General features: G+C 45.9%; 1 protein-coding gene across 1 annotated transcript in view; it reads right to left on the bottom strand.

Annotated features, from left to right (window-relative positions):
- TMEM209 (transmembrane protein 209) overlaps nucleotides 1-22,678 on the bottom strand; it is a 32,996-nt gene extending 10,318 nt beyond the window's left edge. Inside the window, exons 1-9 of the mRNA XM_087968947.1 lie at nucleotides 22,659-22,678; nucleotides 21,674-21,813; nucleotides 19,428-19,486; nucleotides 17,056-17,187; nucleotides 15,052-15,290; nucleotides 11,066-11,270; nucleotides 4,148-4,323; nucleotides 2,641-2,712; nucleotides 2,252-2,348 (exon numbers count right to left, since the gene is read on the bottom strand). Coding sequence (XP_087825073.1) covers nucleotides 2,252-2,348; nucleotides 2,641-2,712; nucleotides 4,148-4,323; nucleotides 11,066-11,270; nucleotides 15,052-15,290; nucleotides 17,056-17,187; nucleotides 19,428-19,486; nucleotides 21,674-21,810 — 1,117 coding nt within the window. The 5' untranslated portion in view covers nucleotides 21,811-21,813; nucleotides 22,659-22,678. The remainder of the gene's footprint in view (nucleotides 1-2,251; nucleotides 2,349-2,640; nucleotides 2,713-4,147; nucleotides 4,324-11,065; nucleotides 11,271-15,051; nucleotides 15,291-17,055; nucleotides 17,188-19,427; nucleotides 19,487-21,673; nucleotides 21,814-22,658) is intronic.
- Nucleotides 22,679-27,325: the final 4,647 nt, after the last annotated feature.

Below are 27,325 nucleotides of genomic sequence, written 5' to 3'. Positions count from 1 at the left end.
CCTTGGAAAGTTTTGCGTCTGACTACAGCGTTGTGATTTACGAACTATACAGAATTGCCGGACAGATTCTAGGAGGATCGCCAAAGGACTGTGAAAACAGAGCAATTGAATCTTCTGTCTCTGGTTTTGTTTGCGTAAAGTATTTGAACTCTGTAACTCTGTATTTGAACACACACACACACACACACACAGAGAGAGAAACTATTACCTTTGTCATCATCAAGAAAGTCCCCCCGTTTCGTGTCTCGGTAACAGCTGAGGACTTTCTTTTGCTCAAGCGACAACCTCACAAATGGGAAGTAAGTAGCTGCGACCGAGAGTTCTTGATTCTGCAGCGCAAAACGCTCGAGAGGCCTAAAAGTCTGTGGAAATTCCCACTCCACCAGGTTACGGTTGTCTCAAGGTGCCTTCCCCCAAGAGGCAATTGGATTTTCTGGGTTTGTTTGTTTTGTTTTGCCTTTTGAAGATGTTTCGCTTCTCCTCCAAGAAGCTTCTTTGGCTCTGACTGGATGGTGGGGAACGGAAGGATTGACCCTCCTTGCAGACAAAACTGGTCATTTGCTTCCATTTAGAGGGTCGTTGAGGCCGCTTGGAGGTTCCTCTGCGTCCTCAGGGTCACACCTGAGTGGTGCAAACGGTTCCTTATGTAGGCTGCAATTTTTCTTCTCTGGAAATCCATTCCTCCTCCCAGGCCATTCCAAGGGTGTCCATCCCAAATTGCAGGCCGCTGGTCATTTCCGAAAAAACTGCAGAATAGAGGAACCCTTGGCCCCACTCGCGTGACTCTGAGGACACAGGTAAGCCTCCAAGCGGCCTCAACGGCTCGCTAAAAGGATGCAAATGACCAGCGGTCTCAAAATTAATATAATAATATAATATAATATAATATAATATAATATAATATAATATAATATAATATAATATAATATAATATAATATAATATAATATAATAATATAATATAATAATATAATAATATAATATAATAATATAATATAATATAATATAATATAGTAATATAATATAATATAATATACTATAATATAATAAATATAATATAATATAATATATTATAATATAATAAATAAATATAATAATATAATATAATATAATATAATATAACAATATAATATAATATAATATAATATAATATAATATAATATAATATAATATAATATAATATAATATAATATAATATAATATAATATAATATAATATAATATAATATAATATAATATAATATAATAAATATAATATAATATAAATATAAAATATAATATAAACCCTTCCATTCTCCACCATCCAGTCAGAAGCTGAAGAAGCTTCTTGGAGGAGAAGGGAAACGTCTTCAAAAGAAAAACCAGAAAGTCCAGTTGCCTCTTGGGAAAAAAAAAAAAGGGTACCAATAGGACAAGATTCAGCAGTCCATCTGCATTTAAAAGACAGCTAGCTGGCTGGGGAATTCTGGGAGTTGAAGCCCATCCATCTTCCATCTTCTATCAATGGAACTGTATAAAACATTCTATCATCGTATGTTTTCCCCCCACTACACAATTGACAACTTCAGATGCTTCCAAGCTAGGAAAAGCCCTTTTCTCTAGAACGCTGCTACATTCTAAGCTCGTTTGTAAAAATATCATGTTTCCCCCCCAAAATAAGACCCTGTCTTATATTTTTTGCCACCAAAAAAAGGCACCAGGTCTTATTTTTGGGGGCGAAGTCTCATCCACTGACTAATCTCACTTGTGTGCGTCGCTCCCGGCCTCCTTTTCGCTGTCCGAGGCCTTCAGGAATTTCTTCTTCTGCGGCCGGCAAGGCTTTCCTGAAGGCCCCTGCAGCCTTCAGGATCGATCCAGAGCTTTGTTCTCAGCTCCAGAGGCCTTCAGGAAAGCCTTTCCGGCCGCGTAAGAAATGGGCCGGCCAGGCAGGTGTCGGGGTGTGTGAGGCCTGGCTACACCTGTCCAAAGGTAAGTAGTAGGGCATCTCCACCCCCCCTATCCCCACCTTAGCTTAATTTTTACCTGTGCACTCTGGAGTGGGAGGGATCTTAATTAGGGCTTATTTTGGGGGTAGGGCTTATAATTGGGTGCATGTGTAAAAAAAAAATCTTGCTAGGACTTACTTTCAGGGTGGGTTGTGTTTTCGAGGAAACAGGGTAAATTACAATTTTAATCCCTATATTTTAGTTGGAGCACATGATTACGGACCAAAGGTTTTTTGTGTGTGTTTTTTTCCCCGCAGAGTCACCGTACCTCCAATCTGTAGCTCTGGACACCCCATTCTCCGCAGCTGGGTGCTTACGGAGTCCATCTCTTGAACCAGCGGCACCAAAATCGTCTCGTTGACCCACTGTGGGATCCAAAAAGGATTTGAGAGGTGGGAGGATGGGGTGGAGTGGGGAGAAAGGACAACAGAAGTTAGAAGGGCGACACGTTCTGGATGCTTTTCTAGGTTGCTATGTCTCGTGAAGGGACCGGTTGTAAGGAGCGGACCAGGTGCACTTCGGGTCCAATGGCCCCCATTTAGCCTGAGTCGCCCACTTCCCTGAGCTCCAACCTCAGAAGGGGATTTCCAGGGCTGTGTCACATTTGAACACACACACATACGCACGCACACCCCCGAGGCCAAAAGCAAAACTCACGTTTCTGAATTTGGCAGTCCAAGAATCCATGTGATCGAACAGCTGTCTGCTTGTTGAAACCCGGGCCCAGACCTGGCCAGGAAAACACAAGAAGTTTTGAAGGATCTCTCTCTCTCATCTATCTATCCATCTATATCCACCCACCCACCCACCCACCCATCTACTCTTTATCTGTCATTGTCTATCCCCTGTCTGTCTGTCTGTCTACCTACCTCTATCTATCATCTATCTATCTCTATCTTCTCTATATCATCTATCATATCTATCTCTTATCTATCATCTATCTAATCTATTTCTACCTATCATATCTATCTCTATCTCTCTTATCTCTATCATCTATGTATCTATCTTATCTATATCATGTATCTCATCTCTATCTCTATTTCTGTCATCTATCTATCTATCTATCTATCTATCTATCCATCCATCCATCCATCCACCCACCCACCCACCCACCCACTCTTTATCTGTCACTGTCTGTCTTATCTATCATATCTATCTCTTATCTATCATCTATCTATTTCTACCTATCATATCTATCTTTATCTCTTATTTCTATCATCTATGTATCTCTCTTATCTCTATCATCTATGTATCTATCTTATCTATATCATGTATCTCATCTCTATCTCTATTTCTGTCATCTATCTATCTATCTATCTATCCATCCATCCATCCATCCATCCACCCACCCACTCTTTATCTGTCACTGTCTGTCTTATCTATCATATCTATCTCTTATCTATCATCTATCTATTTCTACCTATCATATCTATCTTTATCTCTTATTTCTATCATCTATGTATCTATCTTGTCTATCTATATCATGTATCTCATCTCTATCTCTATTTCTGTCATCTATCTATCTATCTATCTATCTATCTATCTATCTATCTATCTATCTATCTATCTATCTATCTCTATTCATCCACCCACCCACTCTTTATCTGTCACTGTCTGTCTTATCTATCATATCTATCTCTATCATCTATCTAGCTATATCTATCACATCTATCTATTTCTATCATCTATCTATCATCTATCTCTTATCTATCTATCATCTATCTAATCTTTATCTATTTATCATATCTTTCTATCTCTATCATCTATTGATCTACCTATCTTATCTCTATTATCTATGTAGCTATCTATCTTGTCTATCCATCTATCATCTTATTTCTATCTATATCTCTATCATCTATCTCTGTCTGTCTGTCTGTCTGTCTATCTCTATCTTTCTATCTATCTCTGTCTCTCTCTCTCTCTCTCTCTCTCTCATCTCTGTTTCAGTTTGAACAGGGGCACCAGCTGGCTATCTCCAGATGTAGTTAATAGTAGGAACACAGTATACGCTTCCATTAACTCCACCAGCTGTAATTTACAGGTAGGTCCTCCACTTACAACAGTCCATTTAGTGTCCTTTTGAACTTAAACACCTCTGAAAAAGTGGCTTATGACCATTTTTCATAACGGAGAACCAACAGTTTCCCGTCGAGGTTTTTTTTACCTCTTCGGCAGCTTGCTTGGAACTCAGGTCGGCTTCGTCCTTGTGAGCCGAGGGGGCCTGGGACCTGTAGGCCGGCTGGTACTGAAATTTCCGGAGCATCTGGGCGTAGTCAGCCATGGAGCGACCGTAGCTCCAAAAAGTTGGGCTGTTTGACGGAGAGCTGGAATCTGAACTGCCTGCAACGAGCCAGAGAAACTTGAGCAAGGCAGGTACTGGATCTTACTACAGCTGTTGTGGTTAGCCGGCAGCAGGTGCGGACGGCTGAGGAGAGCGAGGACTCAGGTGAGGGGCCAGGACCATGAGGGAGTGGGCGGCTGCCTTCAGAGATTGTGGGGGCTGGCAGCAGCAATGATGAGGAGGTTCCCGAGGAGCCTGTGCCAAGTGCGTGTGCACGAAAGATTGCTTGGAGGAAAGAACAGTTACAACAGTATGGGGGACTCGGGAGTAAGGCTGCAAGATGATGGCCCCTCCTTCAAGAAAATAAAAGCCAGCTGCGAAATTAACCGTCTTTGCAGAAGGCAAAGACGTTTTGAAACTCGGCCTCGTGGACATTACAGTTAGTATTTAAAACTATTGTGTTGTAAACTATTTCTTATCTATTGTTTTTTGCCAGCCTTGCAAAAACTTGGCCAGGCTCTTTCTTGTCGGAGCTAATTAGTTGGAAGTAGCCTTTTATCTGTGAAAAAACAGAATTCATAGATGAAACATTAAAAGGTTGTGCTGCTGCCTTTGTCTTAGAACCAGGTTTGGGTCAGAACAACAGCCTCCTACGGCTGGGTGGCAAAGTCAGAGAGCCAGATTGAAGAGGTGGTGAAGATGGTGACTAGAAAACTAGGAGACGGTGAGTTCTAGTCCCGCCTTAGGCACAAAATCCGGCTGGGTGACTGGGCTTATCACTCAAAAAGACTAGAACTCACTGACTCCTAGTAATTGGGCCAAAGATGCCCAACTGGCTCTCATTCCTAAGGTGGGACTAGAACTCCTCGTCTCCTGGTGATTGGCCCAGGGTCATCCAGTCAGCTTTCATGCCTAAGATGGGACTAGAACTCCCAGGCTCCTAGTAACTGGACCAAATGTCACCCAGCTGACTGTCATGCCTAAGGGGGGGACTAGAACTCCCAGTCTCCTGGTGATTGACATAGTCACTCAGTCAGCTTTCATGCTTAAGGCGGGATTAGAACTCCCAGTCTCCTGGTGATTGGCACATAGTCACTCAGTCAGCTTTCATGCTTAAGGCGGGATTAGAACTCCCAGTCTCCTGGTGATTGGCCCAAAGTCACCCAGCCCGCTTTCACGCTTAAGGCGGGACTAGAACTCACCACCTCCTGATTTCTAGCCTGAGGCCTTAACCTATGGACCAGAAGACACACCGAACGGCGAGCAACTTATCTTCTGAGGAGCTTCGGTGAAGGCAGCCACTCACCCAGCTGCACCCTGTGCTGTTTCTCCTCCTCGTTTCGAAGGAAGCTGTCGAGCGACTTCAAATCCGTCATGTAGTCAGCTTTTCCCGTGGGAGAGTTGTAGACGGTGGGCGAGGAGCGGTATCTGGCTCTCATCCCGCTGCCGTCCATGGGCCCAAGGCTAGCGGGGTACATCAAGGGACCCGGAGAAGGGCTGAAGGGCGGCACCTAAACGGGACGGAACGAAAAAGCTGCAATCACCTATCGCAGGGGCGGCTAACCTTTTCGGGCTCCTGGGTCAAAAATTGCGCGTGTTAGGGTGCTCGTGTTAGCATGCCAGCACCCAGAATGCCATGTGCCCCCCATGCTCCCTGCGCAGGCACGCGCAATCCCCCCACTGCCACCCCCTTAGCTGCATTGCGCCTCACAGCTGATTTTTCGGCTGGTTTGAGGCCTTTTTCGGCCTCCCAGAGGCTTTTCAGGATGAATAATAGGCCTGTTTCGTCACTTCCGGTATTACAGTGAGGTAAGTTTGCCTGCAGCTCGTGCGCCGCCACAAATGGCTCTGTGTGCCACTTGTGGCACGCGTGCCATAGGTTCGCCATCACGGGCCTATCGGAAGCCACCTTTTATTGACGTTCACTCTCATACAGGTAGTCCTCGATTCGCGACCACAATGGAGCCCCAAATTTCTGCCACTAAACGTGAAAGTTGCCATGTGAGTATTGCTTCCTTTTACTACCTTTCTTCCCACGTGTCAACTTGTAAAACATTCCTATGCCTGTTTTCGAGTTGCCATAAACAAGGGGGAGGAAGTCTGAAGGGGCAGTATGGCAGGGGTTGGACTGGATGACCTCCAAGGTCCCTTCCAACTCTGTTATTCTACGTTCTATTTTTTTAATAAATAATTTTTATTCTGAGTTTCAAAAAATTAAAAAAAGAAACATATTCTCAATTTTGCAGCATTGTCATAATAGTATATATATCTATTAAGTGTCAATTAAGTTCATTTACTTCATATATATCTATAACTTATTTGCTAAATCCTTATTTGTATTGTTATTAAGTTACAATAGTTATTTACTATTATGTATATGTAAATAATGTAGTTGGGTTGACAATATATAAACTACAAATATATATGTTTGTAGCTTTAAGGAAAAATACTGTATATTATGCTGTGTTCTGGTTGGTTGATTATGCTACAAGTTGCCATAAGAGGGAGCTATAGATCATGGTTTAATTCTCTTTCTCTTTTTCACTGAAGATCTCTCTTGATACTAATACTTACTGATTACGGACTGATACTGACTAACTTTGTTTATTTTGATATTCTGTTGATATCGAAGGATACATGTTGTATTATGGTTTGATATTTGTCTGCTGTAAAAGACGTGAAACCGGTAAGAAGACTTTATAACTGGATACTTCTGGACTGTTAAAAACGTGTATGACATGGACTGTTTATTGGACTGTGCTATTTCTTCAAGTAAACATTAATACCACTTGTTTAACTCTGTGTGACTGTACATCTATTCATAACTGCTCTCATAAACCGTTTCCGTGTGCATCTCCTTTTTATATAAGGGTTACTCTGCACATATCCTAACAATTACTTTACATGTATACATGTCTATATACCGTATTTGCCGGCGTATAAGACGACTTTTTGCCCTGAAAAACATGCCTCCAATTGGGGGTCGTCTTATACGCCGGCAAATAGTAATTGGGAAGCACTGCGGCTGCCGCGGCTGAGGCACTTTGCGCACCGTGGAAACGAATCCCGTGAAGCCGAAAGGAGCAGCCAGCCTTCTCCCAGCTCCCAAGGAAACGAGGCTCGCACCGCCCGAGCTCCGCTGAGGTATCCGGCTGGGGCTGTCAGGAGTTGTTACCGCTGGGGCGGCTCCCGCGGCTCCAGTCGCGCTTTTGCCTTTCCCTTCCCGAGGCAACGTGGGACTGGAGCCAGCGCCAGCGGTAACAACTCCTGACAGCCCCAGCCGGATACCTCAGCGGAGCTCGGGCGGTGCAAGCCTCGCTTTCCTTGGGAGCTGGGAGAAGGCTGGCTGCTCCTTTGGCTTCACGGGATTCATTCCACGGTGCGCAAAAGTGCCTCAAAAAAAAAAGTGCAAAAGTGGAAGGCATGCGGAAGAGGGGGCGAGTATATAACAAACTATATTTTGAGTGGAAATGTTGGGGGTCGTCTTATACGCTGGCATATACGGTACATATTCGTCCTTTTTCCTATTTCTTTAATCATTTTCACTAAACATCTTTACTTCCATTTTACTCAACCATTTGTACCATATATTCCATATGGTGAAGAAGTCCCCTTCTTCCTTGTTTTTTAATATCATGGTTAATCTAATCATTTCTGCGCATTGGTGAATTTGATTGATTACTGCCAAATCTGTGGGAACCGTTGTCGATTTCCAGTTTTGAGCAAATGCTATCCTGGCCGCTGTAATGATGTGTAATATTAAATGCTGATGCTTCTTGTCCCATGTCGGTCTGACATTCCCAATAAGAAGGTCTCTGGGTTAAACTTAATATTTTGTTTTGTCAATTCTTCTAGCCGTGCCTGGATCTTAAGCCAGAACTATGTTCTATGTTCTAAGTACATTCCAGCATTATCTTAAAAAGTGCAGCAGTTTAAAACCAGAAGTACATTCCAACATTTATCTTACAAAGATTGTAGCTCGGCTACCGGATCTTCTGCCCTTGAACACCCTTAATTGGAGAACGTGATTGATGACACCCAGCCTGTGAATGGGCTTAATTGGAGAATCTGATTTATGACACACGGGGGGGGGACACGGGACAGGGTCACAGGGGACTGTGAATTATGCCAGAGTTGGCTTAATGCCGGCATGTTGCTCCTACTAAATCAGTGATGGCTAACCTATGACATGCGTGTCACTCGTGACACGCCGAGGCACTTTGACTGACACGCCTGTTGGTGTGGGAAAACCTGCACATTTAGAGGCTGCCTGTGCTCTGCTCCAATCCCTGCTCCCTGCTTGTTGCGTGGAGGCGTGGTGTCACCGCTCCCGCAAGATCTTTGCAGCAGAGAACCAGTTTTAACCGCCATAAACTGAGGTTTGTCAGTTTCATTACCTCAGGAACGCTACAGGAGGAAAGGAGATCCATGAGGTTCACAGCCCTGTAAGGTGGCCTTCCGATCCCCACATCCTGCACCTGCAGCCCTGAGACCAGGGAGACGACTTTCACAGCCCTGTGTGATCACCCCAGCCCAGTCCGTCATAAACCAAGTTATTGATATTTCTTGAAGTGACACACGACCCGAGGAAGGCTACACTTTTCCCCGATTTTCGACACACCAAGCTGAAAAGGTTAGCCATCACTGTACTAAATCTTTTGGATTCCTTTGAAGCTTGGCTCTGAGGCTCGTAAATTTAATTAGGGCAATCACCGGAACCCTGACATCACGGTTGTTAAGTGAATCTGGCTTCCCCACTAACTATTCTCAGGGTCACTGCAACCATCATAAATACGAGTCAAAGCGTCTGAATTTTATTCACGGGATGAGGGGGATGCTGCAATGGTCGTAAGTGTGTGAAAAACTATCATTATGTTGCTTTTTTCAGTGCCGTAGCTTCGGTCACTACTGTTGCAAATCGAGGACCACTTGTATATAATAGAAGGAAAATATGGGAATGCAGATGGGGAAAAAAGGGGGAAGAGTTAAGACCTTCAGATTTCAAGGGTCTCAGTCTCGCTTAGCAACGGAGTTTCCGATCCCAATTCTGGTCGTATGACGAGGAACTACTTGTAAATGAAACCATAGTAAATGTCTATGGACATTTGTCCCAACGGTGCATTTTTTTTCAGGCAACTGGACTTTCTTGTTTTTTTTTCTTTTGAAGATGTTTTGCTTCTCATCCAAGAAGCTTCCTCAGTTCTGACTGAATGGTGGGCAATGGACGGATTGATACTCCTTGCAGACAGCTGGTCATTTGCATCCTTTTAGAGGGTCATTGAGGCCAGTTGGAGGGCACAGGGAGGGCAAAGATAAACCTCCAAGTGGCCTCAACGACCCCCTAAAAGGATGCAAATGACCAGCTGTCTGCAAGGAGTATCAATCCTTCCCTTCCCCACCATCCAGTCAGAAGGCTCCACACCCATTTGAACCATTCAGGTGACTCTGAGGACATAGACACACCTCCAAGTGGCCTCAAAGACTCTATAAAAGACTGCAAATGACCAGATGTCTGCAAGGAGTGTCAATCCTTCCATTCCCCACCATTCAGTCCGAGCCGAGGAAGTTTCTTGGGTGAGAAGCGAAACGTCTTCAAAAGAAAAAACAAGAAATGTCCAGTTGCCTCCCGAAAAAAGCACTTTTGGGACAACCACGGCATGGAGGACTGAGAATCTCTACAGACATTTAGTTATACAATTTGGGATCAACGCCCTTTGAGTGGTGTGAGAGTAGGAATGGATTTCCAGAGGAAGAATTGAAGACTGCGGGAATCATTTGCACCGCTCAGGTGATCCTGAGGACACAGAGAAACCTCCAAGTGGCCTCAACGACCCTCTCAAAGGATGCAAATGACCAGCTGTCTGCAAGGAAGATAAATCCTTCCATTCCCCACCATCCGGTCAGAGCTGAAGAAGCTTCTTGGATGAGAAGGGAAATGTCTTCAAAGAAAAAGGAAAAAAACAAAACAAGAGAAGTCCAGTTGCCTCTTTGGGAGAACTGTCAAGAGTTCTCTGGAATAGAGTTTAGTAACAAGGTCAGCCAATGAGAGCTGAATTGAAGGCTGAGAGAATCTGGGCCTGGTTTAATCCTCTGTTCTGGTGATTGGCACATAGTCACCCAGTCAGCTTTCATGCTTAAGGCGTTATTAGAACTCCCAGTCTCCTGGTGATTGGCACATAGTCACCCAGTCAGCTTTCATGCTTAAGGCGGGATTCTGGAACTCCCAGTCTCCTGGTGATTGGCACATAGTCACCCAGTCAGCTTTCATGCTTAAGGCGGGATTAGAACTCCCAGTCTCCTGGTGATTGGCACATAGTCACTCAGTCAGCTTTCATGCTTAAGGCGGGATTAGAACTCCCAGTCTCCTGGTGATTGGCACATAGTCACTCAGTCAGCTTTCATGCCTAAAACGGGACTAAAACTCCCAGGCTCCTAGTAACTGGACCAAATGTCACCCAGCTGACTGTCATGCCTAAGGGAGGGGAATAGAACTCCCGGTCTCCTGGTGACTGGCCTAAAGTCACCCAGTCAGCTTTCATGCTTAAGGCGGGATTAGAACTCCCAGTCTCCTGGTGACTGGCCTAAAGTCACTCAGTCAGCTTTCATGCTTAAGGCGGGATTAGAACTCCTTGTCTCCTGGTGATTGGCCCAAAGTCACCCAGCCAGCTTTCACACTTAAGGCAGGACTAGAACTCCCAGTCTCCTAGTTTCTAGCCTGAGGCCTTAACCTATGGACCAGAAGACACACTGAACCGCAAGCAACTTATCTTCTGAGGAGCTTCGGTGAAGGCAGCCACTCACCCAGCTGCACCCTGTGCTGTTTCTCCTCCTCGTTTCGAAGGAAGCTGTCGAGCGACTTCAAATCCGTCATGTAGTCAGCTTTTCCCGTGGGAGAGTTGTAGACGGTGGGCGAGGAGCGATATCTGGCTCTCATCCCGCTGCCGTCCATGGGCCCAAGGCTAGCGGGGTACATCAAGGGACCCGGAGAAGGGCTGAAGGGCGGCACCTAAACGGGACGGAACGAAAAAGCTGCAATCACCTATCGCAGGGGCGGCTAACCTTTTCGGGCTCCTGGGTCAAAAATTGCGTGTGTTAGGGTGCTCGTGTTAGCGTGCTAGCACCCAGAATGCAATGTGCCCCCCATGCTCCCTTCGCATGCACGCGCAATCCCCCCCACTGCCACCCCCTTAGCTGCATTGCGCCTCACAGCTGATTTTTCGGCTGGTTTGAGGCCTTTTTCGGCCTCCCAGAGGCTTTTCAGGATGAATAATAGGCCTGTTTCGTCACTTCCGGTATTACAGTGAGGTAAGTTTGCCTGCAGCTCATGTGCCGGCACAAATGGCTCTGTGTGCCACTTGTGGCACGCGTGCCATAGGTTCGCCATCACGGGCCTATCGGGAAGCCACCTTTTATTGACGTTCACTCCCATACAGGTAGTCCTCGATTCGCGACCACAATGGAGCCCCAAATTTCTGCCACTAAACGTGAAAGTTGCCATGTGAGTATTGCTTCCTTTTACTACCTTTCTTCCCACGTGTCAACTCATAAAACATTCCTATGCCTGTTTTCGAGTTGCCATAAACAAGGGGGGGAGGAAGTCTGAAGGGGCAGTATGGCAGGGGGTTGGACTGGATGACCTCCAAGGTCCCTTCCAACTCTGTTATTCTACGTTCTATTTTTTTTTAATAAATAATTTTTATTCTGAGTTTCAAAAAATTAAAAAAAGAAAAGAAACATATTCTCAATTTTGCAGCATTGTCATAATAGTATATATATCTATTAAGTGTCAATTAAGTTCATTTACTTCAAATATATCTATAACTTATTTGCTAAATCCTTATTTGTATTGTTATTAAGTTACAATAGTTATTTACTATTATGTATATGTAAATAATGTAGTTGGGTTGACAATATATAAACTACAAATATATATGTAGCTTTAAGGAAAAATACTGTATATCATGCTGTGTTCTGGTTGGTTGATTATGCTACAAGTTGCCATAAGAGGGAGCTATAGATCATGGTTTAATTCTCTTTTTCACTGAAGATCTCTCTTGATACTAATACTTACTGATTACGGACTGATACTGACTAACTTTGTTTATTTTGATATTCTGTTGATATCGAAGGATATATGTTGTATTATGGTTTGATATTTGTCTGCTGTAAAAGACGTGGAACCCGTAAGATGACTTTATAACTGGATACTTCTGGACTGTTAAAAACGTGTATGACATGGACTGTTTATTGGACTGTGCTATTTCTTCAAGTAAACATTAATACCACTTGTTTAACTCTGTGTGACTGTACATCTATTCATAACTGCTCTCATAAACCGTTTCCGTGTGCATCTCCTTTTTATATAAGGGTTACTCTGCACATATCCTAACAATTACTTTACATGTATACATGTCTATATACATATTCGTCCTTTTTCCTATTTCTTTAATCATTTTCACTATACTTCCATTTTACTCAACCATTTGTACCATATATTCCATATGGTGAAGAAGTCCCCTTCTTCCTTGTTTTTTTAATATCATGGTTAATCTAATCATTTCTGCGCATTGGTGAATTTGATTGATTACTGCCAAATCTGTGGGAACCGTTGTCGATTTCCAGTTTTGAGCAAATGCTATCCTGGCCGCTGTAATGATGTGTAATATTAAATGCTGATGCTTCTTGGGACTGACATTCCCAATAAGAAGGTCTCTGGGTTAAACTTAATATTTTGTTTTGTCAATTCTTCTAGCCGTGCCTGGATCTTAAGCCAGAACTATGTTCTATGTTCTAAGTACATTCCAGCATTATCTTAAAAAGTGCAGCAGTTTAAAACCAGAAGTACATTCCAACATTTATCTTACAAAGATTGTAGCTAGGCTGCCGGATCTTTTGTCCTTGAACACCCTTAATTGGAGAACGTGATTGATGACACCCAGCCTGTGAATGGGCTTAATTGGAGAATCTGATTTATGACACACCCAGGGGGAGACAGGGTCACAGGGGACTGTGAATTATGCCAGAGTTGGCTTAATGCCGGCATGTTGCTCCTACTAAATCAGTGATGGCTAACCTATGACACGCGTGTCACTCGTGACACGCCAAGGCACTTTGACTGACACGCCTGTTGGTGTGGGGAAAACCTGCACACTTAGAGGCTGCCTGTGCTCTGCTCCAATCCCTGCTCCCTGCTTGTTGCGTGGAGGCGTGGTGTCACCAATGCTGCCGCGAGATCTTTGCAGCAGAGAACCAGTTTTAACCGCCATCAACTGAGGTTTGTCCGTTTCATTACCTCAGGAACGCTACAGGAGGAAAGGAGATCCATGAGGTTCACAGCCCTGTAAGGTGGCCTTCCGATCCCCACATCCTGCACCTGCAGCCCTGAGACCAGGGAGACGAGTTTCACAGCCCTGTGTGATCACCCCAGCCCAGTCCGTCATAAACCAAATTATTGATATTTCTTGAAGTGACACACGACCCGAGGAAGGCTACACTTTTCCCTGATTTTCCACACACCAAGCTGAAAAGGTTAGCCATCACTGTACTAAATCTTTTGGATTCCTTTGAAGCTTGGCTCTGAGGCTCGTAAATTTAATTAGGGCAATCACCGGAACCCTGACATCACGGTTGTTAAGTGAATCTGGCTTCCCCACTAACTATTCTCAGGATCACTGCAACCATCATAAATACGAGTCAAAGCGTCTGAATTTTATTCACGGGATGAGGGGGATGCTGCAATGGTCGTAAGTGTGTGAAAAACTATCATTATGTTGCTTTTTTCAGTGCCGTAGCTTCGGTCACTAAATGAACTGTTGCAAATCGAGGACCACTTGTATATAATAGAAGGAAAATATGGGAATGCAGATGGGGAAAAAAGGGGGAAGAGTAAGACCTTCAGATTTCAAGGGTCTCAGTCTCGCTTAGCAACGGAGTTTCCGATCCCAATTCTGGTCGTATGACGAGGAACTACTTGTAAATGAAACCATAGTAAATGTCTATGGACATTTGTCCCAAAGGTGCATTTTTTTTCAGGCAACTGGACTTTCTTGTTTTTTTTCTTTGGAAGATGTTTTGCTTCTCATCCAAGAAGCTTCCTCAGTTCTGACTGAATGGTGGGCAATGGATGGATTGATACTCCTTGCAGACAGCTGGTCATTTGCATCCTTTTAGAGGGTCATTGAGGCCAGTTGGAGGGCAAAGATAAACCTCCAAGTGGCCTCAACGACCCTCTCAAAGGATGCAAATGACCAGCTGTCTGCAAGGAGTATCAATCCTTCCATTCCCCACCATCCGGTCAGAGCTGAAGAAGCTTCTTGGATGAGAAGGAAAATGTCTTCAAAGAAAAAGGAAAAAAACAAAACAAGAGAAGTCCAGTTGCCTCTTTGGGAGAACTGTCAAGAGTTCTCTGGAATAGAGTTTAGAAACAAGGTCAGCCAATGAGAGCTGAATTGAAGGCTGAGAGAATCTGGGCCTGGTTTATCTCTGTTCTGTGCTCCGCTCTAAAGTGAAAGAGAAACTAACTTGCTTACTTTGCCTGCTGAACTAAAGTGAAACTGAGGTTCTGTTTCTGAGCTCCTGAGTTGCTGCTGAAGCTCTGAACCTGTAACATGTCTGCTTCTGTTTGAGTTTGGAGAAAGTCTACGACTGGTACTGTAAAATTCACTTTATGTGTTTATAAAGAAGTGAAATGAAGCCGAAGCCTCAGCTGCGTTTCCTTTTCTGGCGCTGAATTTCCACTGCAATGCTCCGAACAAGAACCACAGCTAATAAATCCTTAGCTCTCTTACCTTGCTATAGCTGCTTCCTGGGGAGTAACTGGCCGCCGTGCCGTAGGACCCGCTGCTTCCTGACAAGGCCTGCAGCTGAGGGCTGTAACCGGAGATGCAGCCCGTGGCAAATTTGGGGCTGGTGCTGGGGGAGCGGGATGGGCTGTAGCTCAGGACGCTCTGCCCCTGGATGGGAGGGGAGGGAGGCGAAGGGGGCGTCTTCCTGGGCATCAACTCCCGGGGTGGCGTAGTCTGGACCGCTGGAATTAAAATCCCATTATGGAAGGTTGAAGAAAGAACAGCACACGGACAGACAAATTATAATTGTTGGTGTGTGTGTGGGGGGGGGAATAAAAATTAAAAGTTTCTGGAGGAAGGCAGAGCAGAAACGTTGGAGGTGATTTAAGAAACGTGGAATTTCAAGGACAGGTCGTCCTCAACTTACAAGGGTTTATTTAGTGGCCGTTCAAAGTTACGACGGCATTGAAAATTACGTGACTGATGGTTGTTTTTTGGGGGGGTTTTTACACTTACGACCGTTGCATAGTCGCGTGTTCAAAAGTCAGACCCTTGGCAACGGGTTCCTCTTTCAGTCAAGGAGAATAGAGCTGGAAGGGATCTTGGAGGTCAAGTAGTCCAACCCCCTCCTCTGGCAGGAGGCTTGATACCAGCAATGGCGAACCTTTTCGGCACCGAGGGCCCAAACCGGAACGTGTGTGCATGCCCGTGTGTGCTGGAGCCGGAAAGCCAGCTGGCCTGTTTTTGGCCATTTCGGGGGGCATTTTTAGGCTGTTTTCTGGGCTGTTTTCCAGGCAATTTCAGGCTGTTTGGGGGGCCATTTTCAGGCTGTTTTCTAGACCATTTCAGGCCATTTTTGGCCCGAAAAAAGGCCTGAAAGCAGCCTGAAAACCACCTGGAAAATGGCCTGGAAAAGGCCCCAAAATGGCCGTTTTGGGGGCTGTTTCCCGGTGCTCCGGCACCTGCAAGGACCAGCTGGCCGGCGCACATTTGCGTGCCAGAAACCAGAAGAGCGGCTGGCAACGGCGCCCACGCCCACAGAAAGGGCTCTGCGTGCCACTTCTGACACATGTGCCACAGGTTCGCCATCCCGGCCCTATAGAGAAGGGACTGTCCAGGCTCTTCTTAAAAACCCTCCAGGGATAGAGCCCCCACAACTTCTAGAGGCACGTGGCATCCCATTGGTCACGGGATGCAAAATTCAGACGCTGGCAACCAGTTCATATTTACAATGGTCGCGGCGTGCCGGGGTCAGGTTATCTGGCCTTGTCATGCGCCTGGTGGAGATTGACTCTGAGGGAGAGGAGGAACAGCCGACAGGGAGTGGAAGGGTGGTGGAGGAGGTGGTGGAGGAGGCTGGGGAAGGGCAGAGGCTGGCTGGGCAGTCAGAGGAGGACCCAGGCGCATCCCCTCTCCATCCTAGGGCACGCAGGGAGGAGCGGATAAGGGAGAAACGTGAGTGGTGTGGTCTACGGGGGGAGGAAAGGGCCCTGATCCCCTTCATGGGCTGCAGCTGTGACAACTGAATAAGAGGACGGACCTGCGTACTGGCGAACGCTGGGAACAAAGCGTGTAAATATCTCTAGTTTATGGTTCCTCTCTGAGTTTGGCGTCCTCCCCAGTGTGTGTTATCTGTGGACATCCTCCAGTCCTTTATCTTGTCTGGTTTGTGTTGCTTTTTTCCTTCTTCGTGTAACTGTTTGTGTGGGAGTGTTTTTTGTCTTCCGTCAAAAGATATTCGGAGCTTGGAAGCAAACTGAAGGAATAACAGGGGTTTTTCACTTGTTTTCTGTGACTCTGTTTTGTATCCCACCCTGGGCCAGCACAGCACTTGACCAGCAAAGTCACTGGAGAAGCCACATTCGCTGAACAGCCGTGTTACTAGCTTAACCAATGCAGTGATTCACTCAACAACAGGCTGGCTGGGGAATTCTGGGAGTTGAAGTCCACGAGTCTTAAAGTGGCCGAGGTTAGATTAAAAAAAGAACAAAGCCAAACAGGCCCCACCTGCGTTCTGCAACCCCAGCAGGGACTGTTGTCCAGGACTCATAACTAGGCTGGTGGGAGCCATGGTATACTTGAAGTACCTCCAGAAATCGAATAAGGCGTTGAGGCTGAACAAAGAAGCAAACCCAAGTTCTGGAAATGGAAACAAAACAAAACACGAAATTACAGTGAACCGTTAAAAGAAAAAAAGATCAGTTTGGTTGGGGATGGAAGGAAAATGCATTGTTAAGATAAGGTTGTGGGATCTTTGGTGCTCTCCGAGTTTGGTGGGTTTTTTGCAAGGCGTTTCATGATCCAATTAAGTAACACCATCAATGCAAGAGGGAGAAAGGACAAGGGGAAGAAAGGGAAGGAGAAGGAGGAGGAGGAGGAGGAAAAGGAGAGGAGGAGGAGAAGGGGGGGAGGAGGAGGAGGAGGAGGAGGAGGAGGAGGAGGAGGAGGAGGAGGAGGAGGAGGAGGAGGAGGAGGAGGAGGAGGGAGGAGGAGGAGGAGGAGGAGGAGGAGGAGGAGGAGGAGGAGAAGGAGAAGGAGAAGGAGAAGGAGAAGGAGAAGGAGAAGAAGAAGAAGAAGAAGAAGAAGAAGAAGAAGAAGAAGAAGAAGAAGAAGAAGAAGAAGAAGAAGAAGAAGAAGAAACAATAGCAACTGTGGGGTCCTTGGTGCTCTCTGAGCTGGGTGGTTTCCTTGCAGATATTTAATTACCCAACTAGATAACACCATCAGTGCTAGAAGTGAGGTTTGTAGAGGAGGAGGACTGTGGGAAAAAGAAGAAGGGGAAAAAGGAGGGGAAGATGAAGATGACAATGATGAAGGAGAAGGAGGAGGGGAAGAAGAGGAAGGAGGAGGAGGGGAAGAAAAAGGAGGAGGAGGAGGAGAGAGCGGAAGAAGAATAGAGGAGACGCTTCATGACCCAACTAGGTACCATCATCAAAGGGAAAAGGAGGAGGAAGAGTTTTCTTACAGACGTTTCATGACCCGACTAGTTAATATTATCAGTGCTAGAAGGGGATGGGGCTTGTGTCAAAGAGGAGAAGGAGAAGAGGAGGAAGAGGAGGGAAGAGGATGAGGAGAAAGGAGTAGGAAGGGAAGGAAGGAAGGAAGGAAGGAAGGAAGGAAGGGGAAGTCCTCTGAACTTGGTTGTTCTCTTGCAGACATTTCATGACCCAAGTAGGGAACATGACAGAAGTAGAAGGGGAGGTTAAGTTCTGTGTATATATTGGTGGCTTGCCCTGCCAAGGTTGGTGGGAAGGTCCTTGGGGATCCCTTGACAAAGCTGTTGCTTATTGTTCAATTGTTCATTTGAATTGATAGTCCCTCGACTGGGGCCTTGTTTACACCTCGGTGTTAACCTCTGCTTATCGGGACCTTGTTTGCTGGTGAGGAGGTTCGACCCTGAGCTACAAATATTATTTTCTCTGGGTGGGAGATAAGGTTAGTAGAAAGTCTGTGGAGACTCTCCATCATCCAGGTCGTAGCTGTCCCAAAGGTGCCTTGAGGGAACTGGACTGTCTGCTTTTTTCTTTTAAAGACGTTTCGCTTCTCCACCAAGAAGCTTCTTCAGCTCTGACTGGGGAACGGAAGGATTTCTACTCCTTGCAGATAGCTGGTCATTTGCATCCTTTTTAGAGAGTCATTGAGGCCACTTGGAGGTTTGTCTCTGTCCTCAGTTGTCCCAGAGGTGCTTTTTCAAGAGGCAACTGGACTTTCTTTGTTTTGCCTTGAAGACGTTTCGCTTCTCATCCCAGAAGCTTCTTCAGCTCTGACTGGATGGTGGGGAAGGGAAGGATTGACACTCCTTGCAGACAGCTGGTCATTTGCATCCTTTTTAGAGAGACGTTGAGGCCACTTGGTGGTTTGTCTGTGTCCTCAGGGTCACACCTGAGTGGTGCAAAGGGGTTTGGAGCAAAAGGACTGTGCAGTTCCAAGAAGGCTGCACATCTCTTGGCACCAACTCAGATGACCCTTAGGCAGATAAACCTCCAAGGGGCCTCAATGACTTGCTAAAAGGATGCAAATGACCAGCTTTGTCCGCAAGGAAGATAAATCCTTCTACTCCCTACCAGCCCAGTCAAGAGTTGAAGAAGCTTCTTGGGTGAGAAGCGAAACGTCTTCAAAAGAAAAAGCTAGCAGAAAGGGAATTTCGCCAGAAAATGAAGAGGGGTGGAGGGAACTTCAGGCTACCAGGTGTGTAACTAAAGTCAACACATTAGGCCGAGTGTAATAAGGATGGAAGGTAGCAACGTGGAAAGGAAGTCTTTCAAAGACAGCAACAGAGGACTGGCAACTTGCTTAAAACAAACGAACAAGCAAACAGAGACAAAGGCAGATATCTTAAGGCACTGAAATGAACCATCATTTTCTTGCTGGATACTTACCTACATACCAGACGATCCAGCACGAAATATTGTAATAGGAACTTATCAGTTTTCCAGACCTAGGACAAGAGAAAGGCACAGGTTGGCATTCTTATTTCTGTTTTTTTCAGACTTTCACAATGCCATAAGATAGTCCTTGACTTATGACAACGGAGACCCGAATTTCTGTCGCTAAACAAGGCGGTTATTAAGGGAATTGTGTCAAATTGATGCCCTGTGTTTTTTTTAACCGCCATTACGAAGCACAAATAGCTACAGTTGTTCAATGAATTAGATGGTCATTCCTTCATGGATAGAGCCCTAATTTTGATTATGTGACCTTGGGGATGCTGGGATAGTCGTAAGTGTGAGGACTGGTGGTAAGTCACCTTTTTCCCCCTGGTGTCGTTGTAACTTCAAACAATAAACGGTTGTTAGCCAGAAAATACAGGTAGTCCTTGACTTACAACCATAATGGAGCCTGCCATTATCAGGGTCGTAAGTCGAGGACTATATTTTCAGACAGTGATAAAACAAATCATGGTCGTTCAATGGAATCCACAGCCATTAAATCATCATGTGACTGCATGTCATAACTTGGGACAGTCATACACACGGAGGATAAAATATATGAAGAACCGTTGCAGGAACTGAGAACATCTACTTTATTGAAGAGGAACGTGGGGGCTCAGGGGCTAAGACGCTGAGCTTGTCGATCAGAAAGGTCGGCAGTTCGGCGGTTCGAATCCCCAGCGCCACGTCACGGAGTGAGCTCCCGTTCCTTGTCCCAGCTTTCTGCCAACCTAGCAGTTCGAAAGCAGGTTAAAAAGGTGCAAGTAGAAAAATAGGGACCCCTTTGGTGGGAAGGGAACGGCGTTCCGTGCGCCTTTGGCGTTGAGTCCTGCTGGCCACATGACCACGGAGACGTCTCCGGACAGCGCTGGCTCTTCTTCGGCTTTGTAACGGAGGTGAGCAGCGCCCCCTGGAGCTGGAAACGACGAGCACGTATTTGCGAGGGCAACTTTTACCTTAATGAAAAGCAGGACTGGGAGTGACATGATAGCAGCGTTCCAGTATCTCAGGGGCAGCCCTAAAGAAGAGGGAGTCAAACTATTCTCCAAAGCACCTGAGGGCAGGACAAGAAACAATGGATGGAAACTGATCAAGGAGAGAAGCAACTTAGAACTAGGAGAAATTTCCTAACCATGAGAACAATTAACCCGTGGAACAACTTGCCACTAGAAGTTGTGGATGCTCCCAACATTTTTTAGGAAGAGCAACCATTTGCCTGGAACGGTCTAGGGTAGTGTTGGCGAACCTTTTCGACATCGAGTGCTGAAATGGGAGCATGGGAGCGCATGTGTACACCAGAAACTGAAAGAGCAGCATGCGTACTCTTGGAAGCCGAGCTTCCGGTTTCTGGCGCTCCCGCGTGCATGAAGTAGCAACCGGCCGACGCGCATGTGCTCCCCAGAAACCGTAAGAGCAACAGGAGACGGCTGATGTGCTCGGAGAGAAGGCTCTGCATGCCACTTCCAGCATGTGTGGCAGTCATGCCCTTGTTGGAATCTGACTCTGAGGGGGAGATTGAGCAGCTGACAGGGAGTGGGAGTGTGGCTCCTGTGGGAGTGGAGGAAACTGGGGAAGGGCACACAGCCCGGCTGGGCATTGAGAGGAAGGCCTTCATCCTAGGGCAGGCAGGGAAAAATGGAGAAGGGAGCAAGGTGGCTTACGGGAGAGAAAAAGGCCCTGATCCCTTTCATTAGTTGCAGCTGGGAGAACTGGATATAAGTGGGGCGTTTGCACACAGCTCCTTGCTGGAAGCAAAGCGTGCATTATCTTGGTCAGGCTTACCTGGGTTTTAGCGTCCTCCCAACTGTGGGTGCTACGTTATCTTTGGAAGTCTGCAATTTATCATCCTGGTCTGTCGTGTTAAGTGGTTTGTGTTGGGTTTTTTAAATTTCTAATTATCTTTACTTTGGGTTTAGACTGCATTTCTGCCCTTCATAGACTGTTTTCTGAAGAGTTTGATATCCAGCCGAGGATAATTGGACATTGGGGGCCAAGCTGGAGGCAATAAAGGGAATTTATTCTACGTTGGTGACTTTTGTTATTTTTGTGTCACACCCTGGGCCGTCACAGTGGCGTAGGTTCACCATCACGGGTCTAGGGTCTCCTGCTTCAGCAGGGGGCTGGACTAGAAGGCCCCCGGGGTCCCTTCCAACTCTATTATTCTGTTATTCAGTCAAGCAAGCTCTCCAGCTTACATTTCCGTGTAGATCATGCCAGCGAGTGACAGGTTGAGAATCCCCCAGACCAAAAGGACTTTTCTGGCTTCCGTTTCCTTCCTCATCTTGATGGTCCTGTCAATCAGGCACTCGGGTGGATTTCGTTCCCCCTGCATTGTCTAGAAAGAAGAGGAAGAGAACATAAAATCGTTATTCCTTCCACTCGTATGCCGTCCCTTTGAGTACAGGTAGTCCTCGACTTACAATACATTTATGATTATGATTATTTGATAATAATAATTATTTGAAGCTACAACAGGATGGGAAAGTAGGGACTTAGGACCGTTTTTCACTCTTACGACCGTTACAGCCTCTCCATGATCTATTCTGACCTCGGCTTCCCCAAAAAGCACTAAGCAGACTCTTTGTCCTGGCAAAAAAAAACCTTTTATGAAACGAAGGTGAATTTCTTGCATTCGCATTCAGCCCTTTAAAGGCCTGGCAAACTGTCTTTCAAGGGTCTGATTAGGAGCACAGACCTCATCTCGCCTGGAGAGCTGCCAAGTAACTATTTCCAAACGCAGTGCTGACAAGGAAGGACTCAGCACAGAGACCTTGAGATGCACAGACAGATCTTCCCACGGCTGCAACCAACAAATGGTTTCCTGCAAAAGACCCCTCCCCTTTTGCTTCTTTTTTAATCCCTATGGGAGGGGCCATTCACCATCCACCTGTGGCCTTACTCCCTTGTTCCTTAGCTGTTCCCTTCTCCTGGCAGCTCTGTGCATGCGCACACTGGGAACAGGCTCCAGCTATTCTTCTGCCTCACTGATCTCCGACTCCGAAGGCAGCTGATAACTGTCGGATGGCCCTGGCCCCATCTCTGCCTCGTGTTCCTTAGTTGTTCCCTTCTTCTGGCAGCTCTGCACATGTGCGCACTTGGAACAGGCTCCAGCTGTTCTTCTGCCCCACTGAACTCCGAAGGCAGCTGATAACTGTCGGATGGCCCCAGCCCCATCTCTACCTCCGACGCAGAACCTTCGTCAGAGCCTTCCTCAGCCTCCATGACTGGCCCAGGTTCCTCCCCAACTTCCTCACTCTCCCAGTCTGCTGCCAGCTCCACTAGCCAGTGGTGGGGCCACAACACGATCATCGGATCAGAATTCAGATGCTTGGCAACGGACTCATAATTATGACGGTCAGTGTCCCTGGGGTTTATAGGGATCCCCTTTTGCGACCGCCTGATCAGCCAAGCGTTGGGGGACAAAAGAGAAAGAGAAGTTAGAAGAGTGACATGTTCTGTATTTACTGTAGGGAGTCCTCTTAGTGACAGTTCGAAGTTACAAGAGTATTGAAAAAAGTGACTTACGACCATTTTTCACACTTACGACCATTGCCGCATCCCTACAATCACGTGATTTACATTCGGATGCTTGGCAATGGACTCATATTTACAACGGTTGTAGCATCCCCCCTCCGGGTCCCATGATTCCCCTTTCGCTCCCTTCTGACAAACAAAGTCAAGGGCGAAGCCAGATTCACGTAACATTCACTTAAGAACTCTGACAAGAAAGTTCATAAAACGGGACACAATTCACTTAACAACTGCCTCGCTTGGCAACCCAAATTTTCAGGCTCAGTTGTGGGTCGTAAGTAGGTGAGTTACCTGTACTTCCTTTTTGTAGAAACCCTGTTTTGCATCAGATTCACTTAACAACTGGGCTACAATCGCAGCGATTCACTTCACCGCCATGTGCGAATAGGTAGCAATATAAATTTTCTAAATAACAATAAATCTATCTATATAAAAGCAAAATTCCACTCATGCATCATCACAAAATCTCCAGGACTGTACGCAAAGCCTACAAACTTGAAATTTGGCACGTAGGTTCCTCTTGGCTTCTAGGGGCTCACTAAGAAAGGAATTTTTGAAATGGCAATCGGAGCATTTAGAGTATTTCCATTATTATTAATTATTATTATTATTATTATTATTATTATTATTATTATTATTATTATTAACACGCTCTGATGCTAAGTTCTACTCCCCTGTCCCCACCTGAAATCTCTTCCCAAATGCAAAACACAGAGGAGTCTCAGTTTCAGAGCAGCAACCAGCTTTAGTGCAGAACAGTTGAGCCAAGCCGTGCACAGCCTCCTTGCTGTCTCCTCCTTGCTCACAGCAAATACTGTTTCAATTCCTGAACAGCCCTCAACTCTCACACACACATTGACAGGATGCTAGCCAGATGAATACTGATGGATGCTGGTAGGCAGAATTTTGCCCCCTGCCCCTTATTTTCCTCCCAACACTTAAGCCCTATCGAGCTAGTAAATAAATCAATCACCAACGTGGCGAGAATAGTTGCAAAAGTGGAGCAACCTCACTTTAACAAACTTCATACTTAACAACATAAATCGGGCTCCACTGTGGTGGTAAGTTGAGGACTAGCTGGGTTTGAGAGCGTTTCGCCTAAGTTGGGATCAACAGCGCCATCGTGAGGCTGCCCAGGGAAAAATCAATGAAATGAATGAATGAATGAATGTTATCTGAGTCAACGGGGAGGGGTTCCCTGTCCCCCCCCCGCACGCTCAGCCCCACAAAACCTAACCACCATTGTGCCTACCCCACGTTCACACGTTGCGCGCACGAAGACGCCAGATCGGATCCAAGCATGCCATCTCCCGCTGCAAAGACAAAACGCGGCGGCGCGTTTAGATGACGCAGGGCAGAATCGGGAGGACGCCTTTTAAGCGCGGCGTTGGGAAACGACGCCGTGGCGCGAGGGATCCTGGGAGTCGTGGTCCAACTCCTCTCGCGGGCGCCATATTGGGAGGCGGGGCTTCACGTGGATTAGCTTTTTTTAACCTCGTGGTGCCGGTCGGAGGGGGCTGCGGGGCTAGGAGATCCCCATTCCACACACACACATACGTCAAAACGGGGCGGAAAGAGCATGCGCGCTCCCGATAACGGAGGAGAAAAATACAATCAAGCGACACCCCCAAATTATCCCGCACCCTTCCTCTCGCTTACCAGCACGGATTCGCCTTCTTTGCCCGAACTGCGCCTGCGCAGCGAGATTTTCCTTCCTTTCCCCCCCACTCCACTTTTACGGGCAAGCGAGGAACGAGGACGCCGCGGCGAAGGCGGGCTTTGTTGTCGAGGCGACGGGCGCTTAAAGGGGAGATTTGTGGCCGTCCTCGTGATCACCGCCGATTGGTCGAGCCTCTCTGACGTTTTGGCGGCAGAATTTGAAAGGGTCAAATGCCTGCTGGGTTTGAGGCGATTTTTCTGATTTCCTCAAAATGTTTTATGAGGCGCTGAGTTTGGGATTTTAGCTGGATTCATGGAGAGGGAGGGTTCCAAGAGGAATCCACCCTTGTGATAGATCTTCAAGGAGTAGAATGCAAGCACAAAAGAAATAAACCATGGCTTGTCTAACCATGATAGCATTCATACAATATCTGTCAAGCCATCAATCCAGTTGAGGTTTACAATCACCAACTGGGTTTACTCAGACATGCCTTGTCTAACCATGATAATATTCACACAGTTCTAAAGTTCTGTCAATCCAATTGTGATTTACAACAAGCTGTGTTCACAAAGGACCTTAACCCTGGCTTCTTTAACAATATCATTCAGGCTATATTGACAGCCATTGATCCAATCATGCTTATAATCACAAGCTGAATTCATACTACAGGGTCTAGACCATAGCTTGTCTAACTATGATAGCATTCACAATGTCTGAAGCCATCCAATCATAGTTCAACCACAAGCTGGTTCACTCAGGACCTAAACCATGCCTTGTCTAACCATAATAGTGTTCACACAATGTCTGAAGCCATCAATCCAATGATGGTTTAACCACAAGCTGGTTCACTCAGGACCTAAACCATGCCTTGTCTAACCATAATAGTGTTCACACAATGTCTGAAGCCATCAATCCAATGATGGTCTAACCACAAGCTGGTTCACTCAGGACCTAAACTATGCAGGTCTAACCATAATAGTATTCACACACCATCTGAAGCCATCACCCCAATCATGGTTTGTCTACAAGCCAAGTTCACTCAATTCCTAAACCGTATGGCTCATATAACCACGATAGCATTCCCACAATGTCCAAATATAGCAATCCATCCGATTCATGTTTTCACATTGTGGTGGCTGGATTGTCCTAACAGGCTAAGCCCTAATTCACCCAGCAATGTTATTTATTATGACTGTGTCATCTGAATGTGACCACACCAACCCAGAAAATCTTGTGCAGCATTTTATGAGCTTGCACAAGTCCTAATGGCATGTTGCATGCCATGATACCATGATATGTCACTCCCCACTCCACAGACATGCATGCATTGCCTTGTCTTCCATCATTTGTCCTTGATTATGAGAACATGTCCCTTCATGTTTTTTCCAAACCCAGGGAATTATTTGCTCCTTCAGGTGACATGGATGGATATACCTCCATATGCCAATCAATCAATCAGAATAGAGCTGAAAGGGCCCTTGGAGGTCTTCTAGTCCAACTCCTTGCTCACGCAGGAGACCCGATCCCATTTCAGATAGGTGGCCATCCAGTCTCTTCTTAAAAATGGAACACCCACAACTTCTGAAGTTTAATTGTTCTCTCTTCCGGTTAATTGTTCTTCCTGTTAGGAAGTTTCTCCTTAATTCCAGGTTGCTTCTCTCCTTGATTAGTTTCCACCCATGGTTTCCTTTTGACAATGATGTTATCCATTCAGTTGTATCCAACTCTTGATGATCCTATAGACCAGGTATTTCCATGTATTTTGATCTTGCAATGCTTCTTTGAGTTGTTTTCTGCTCTGGCTGGTGTCAGCTTTGATGGTGCCGACCTCCTTTGACCACTAATTCTTCCAGGCAAAATTGCTTTCTCCAGTGAATTCCTCTGCATGATGTGGCCAAAATAAGTTGAGACGCAATTTCGTGATTTTGCCTTCCAATAATACGTCTGGTGTTATGCATTCCAGAGCTTGCTTGTTAATCGCCTTTGCTGTCCAAGTGTGGAAGTGTGGGAGTCTTCAATAGCACCAACAGCTCAAATGATTTTCTTCCTGTCTTCCTTTCTTAAGGTCCAACTTTCACAACCATAGGTAGCTACCGAGAACATCATGTGGGCTAACGTGTGTTTTGGTTGCCAGGCTGAAGTCCTTTGTCTTCCAGCAATCATGCAACAATCCATATGCAACAATTTGTTTGTAAAGTGCATTCTTCACTTCCAAAATTGCTACAAGGTGTGATGGCCACTAAGACGGCCATTTTAAGAGGAGATTGAATACATTCATTGGTGACAGGCCCCACAGTATTAGCGTACTTTTAGATTGGGGCCAGCCAAACTTCAACTATAGGAGAACAACCGTAAGGAGAGAGATGGATCTCCATCTTCTTGTCAACATCTGCAGGTATCAAGTAAGGAGAAACCAAACCTGAACTAGGATAGGTGTTGGCCTGATCCAACAAACCTGTTCCTAGGTTTTCTGAACATCTTTCCCACAAGACAATGTTGTGGGCCATCATCTTGGGCAGCTTGTAACTAGAGATGGGATAAATTCATGAAGGAACGGTCAATTGGGCCTTGAAGACTCCATACTACGTCTAGGTTGGGGGCATCATTTCTCCAAATAGCAGCTGTAGAAGACCAACAGTGGAAGAGAGAGATGGGT

The sequence above is a fragment of the Notechis scutatus genome, chromosome 6 (assembly GCF_049901735.1).
Source record: "Notechis scutatus isolate UNSWTSFEM ecotype Mainland chromosome 6, rNotScu1.2, whole genome shotgun sequence".
NCBI classification, from domain to species: Eukaryota; Metazoa; Chordata; class Lepidosauria; order Squamata; family Elapidae; genus Notechis; species Notechis scutatus.
The sequence above is the reverse complement of the archived record's forward strand: the minus strand, read 5'-3'. Positions and strand labels throughout refer to the sequence as shown.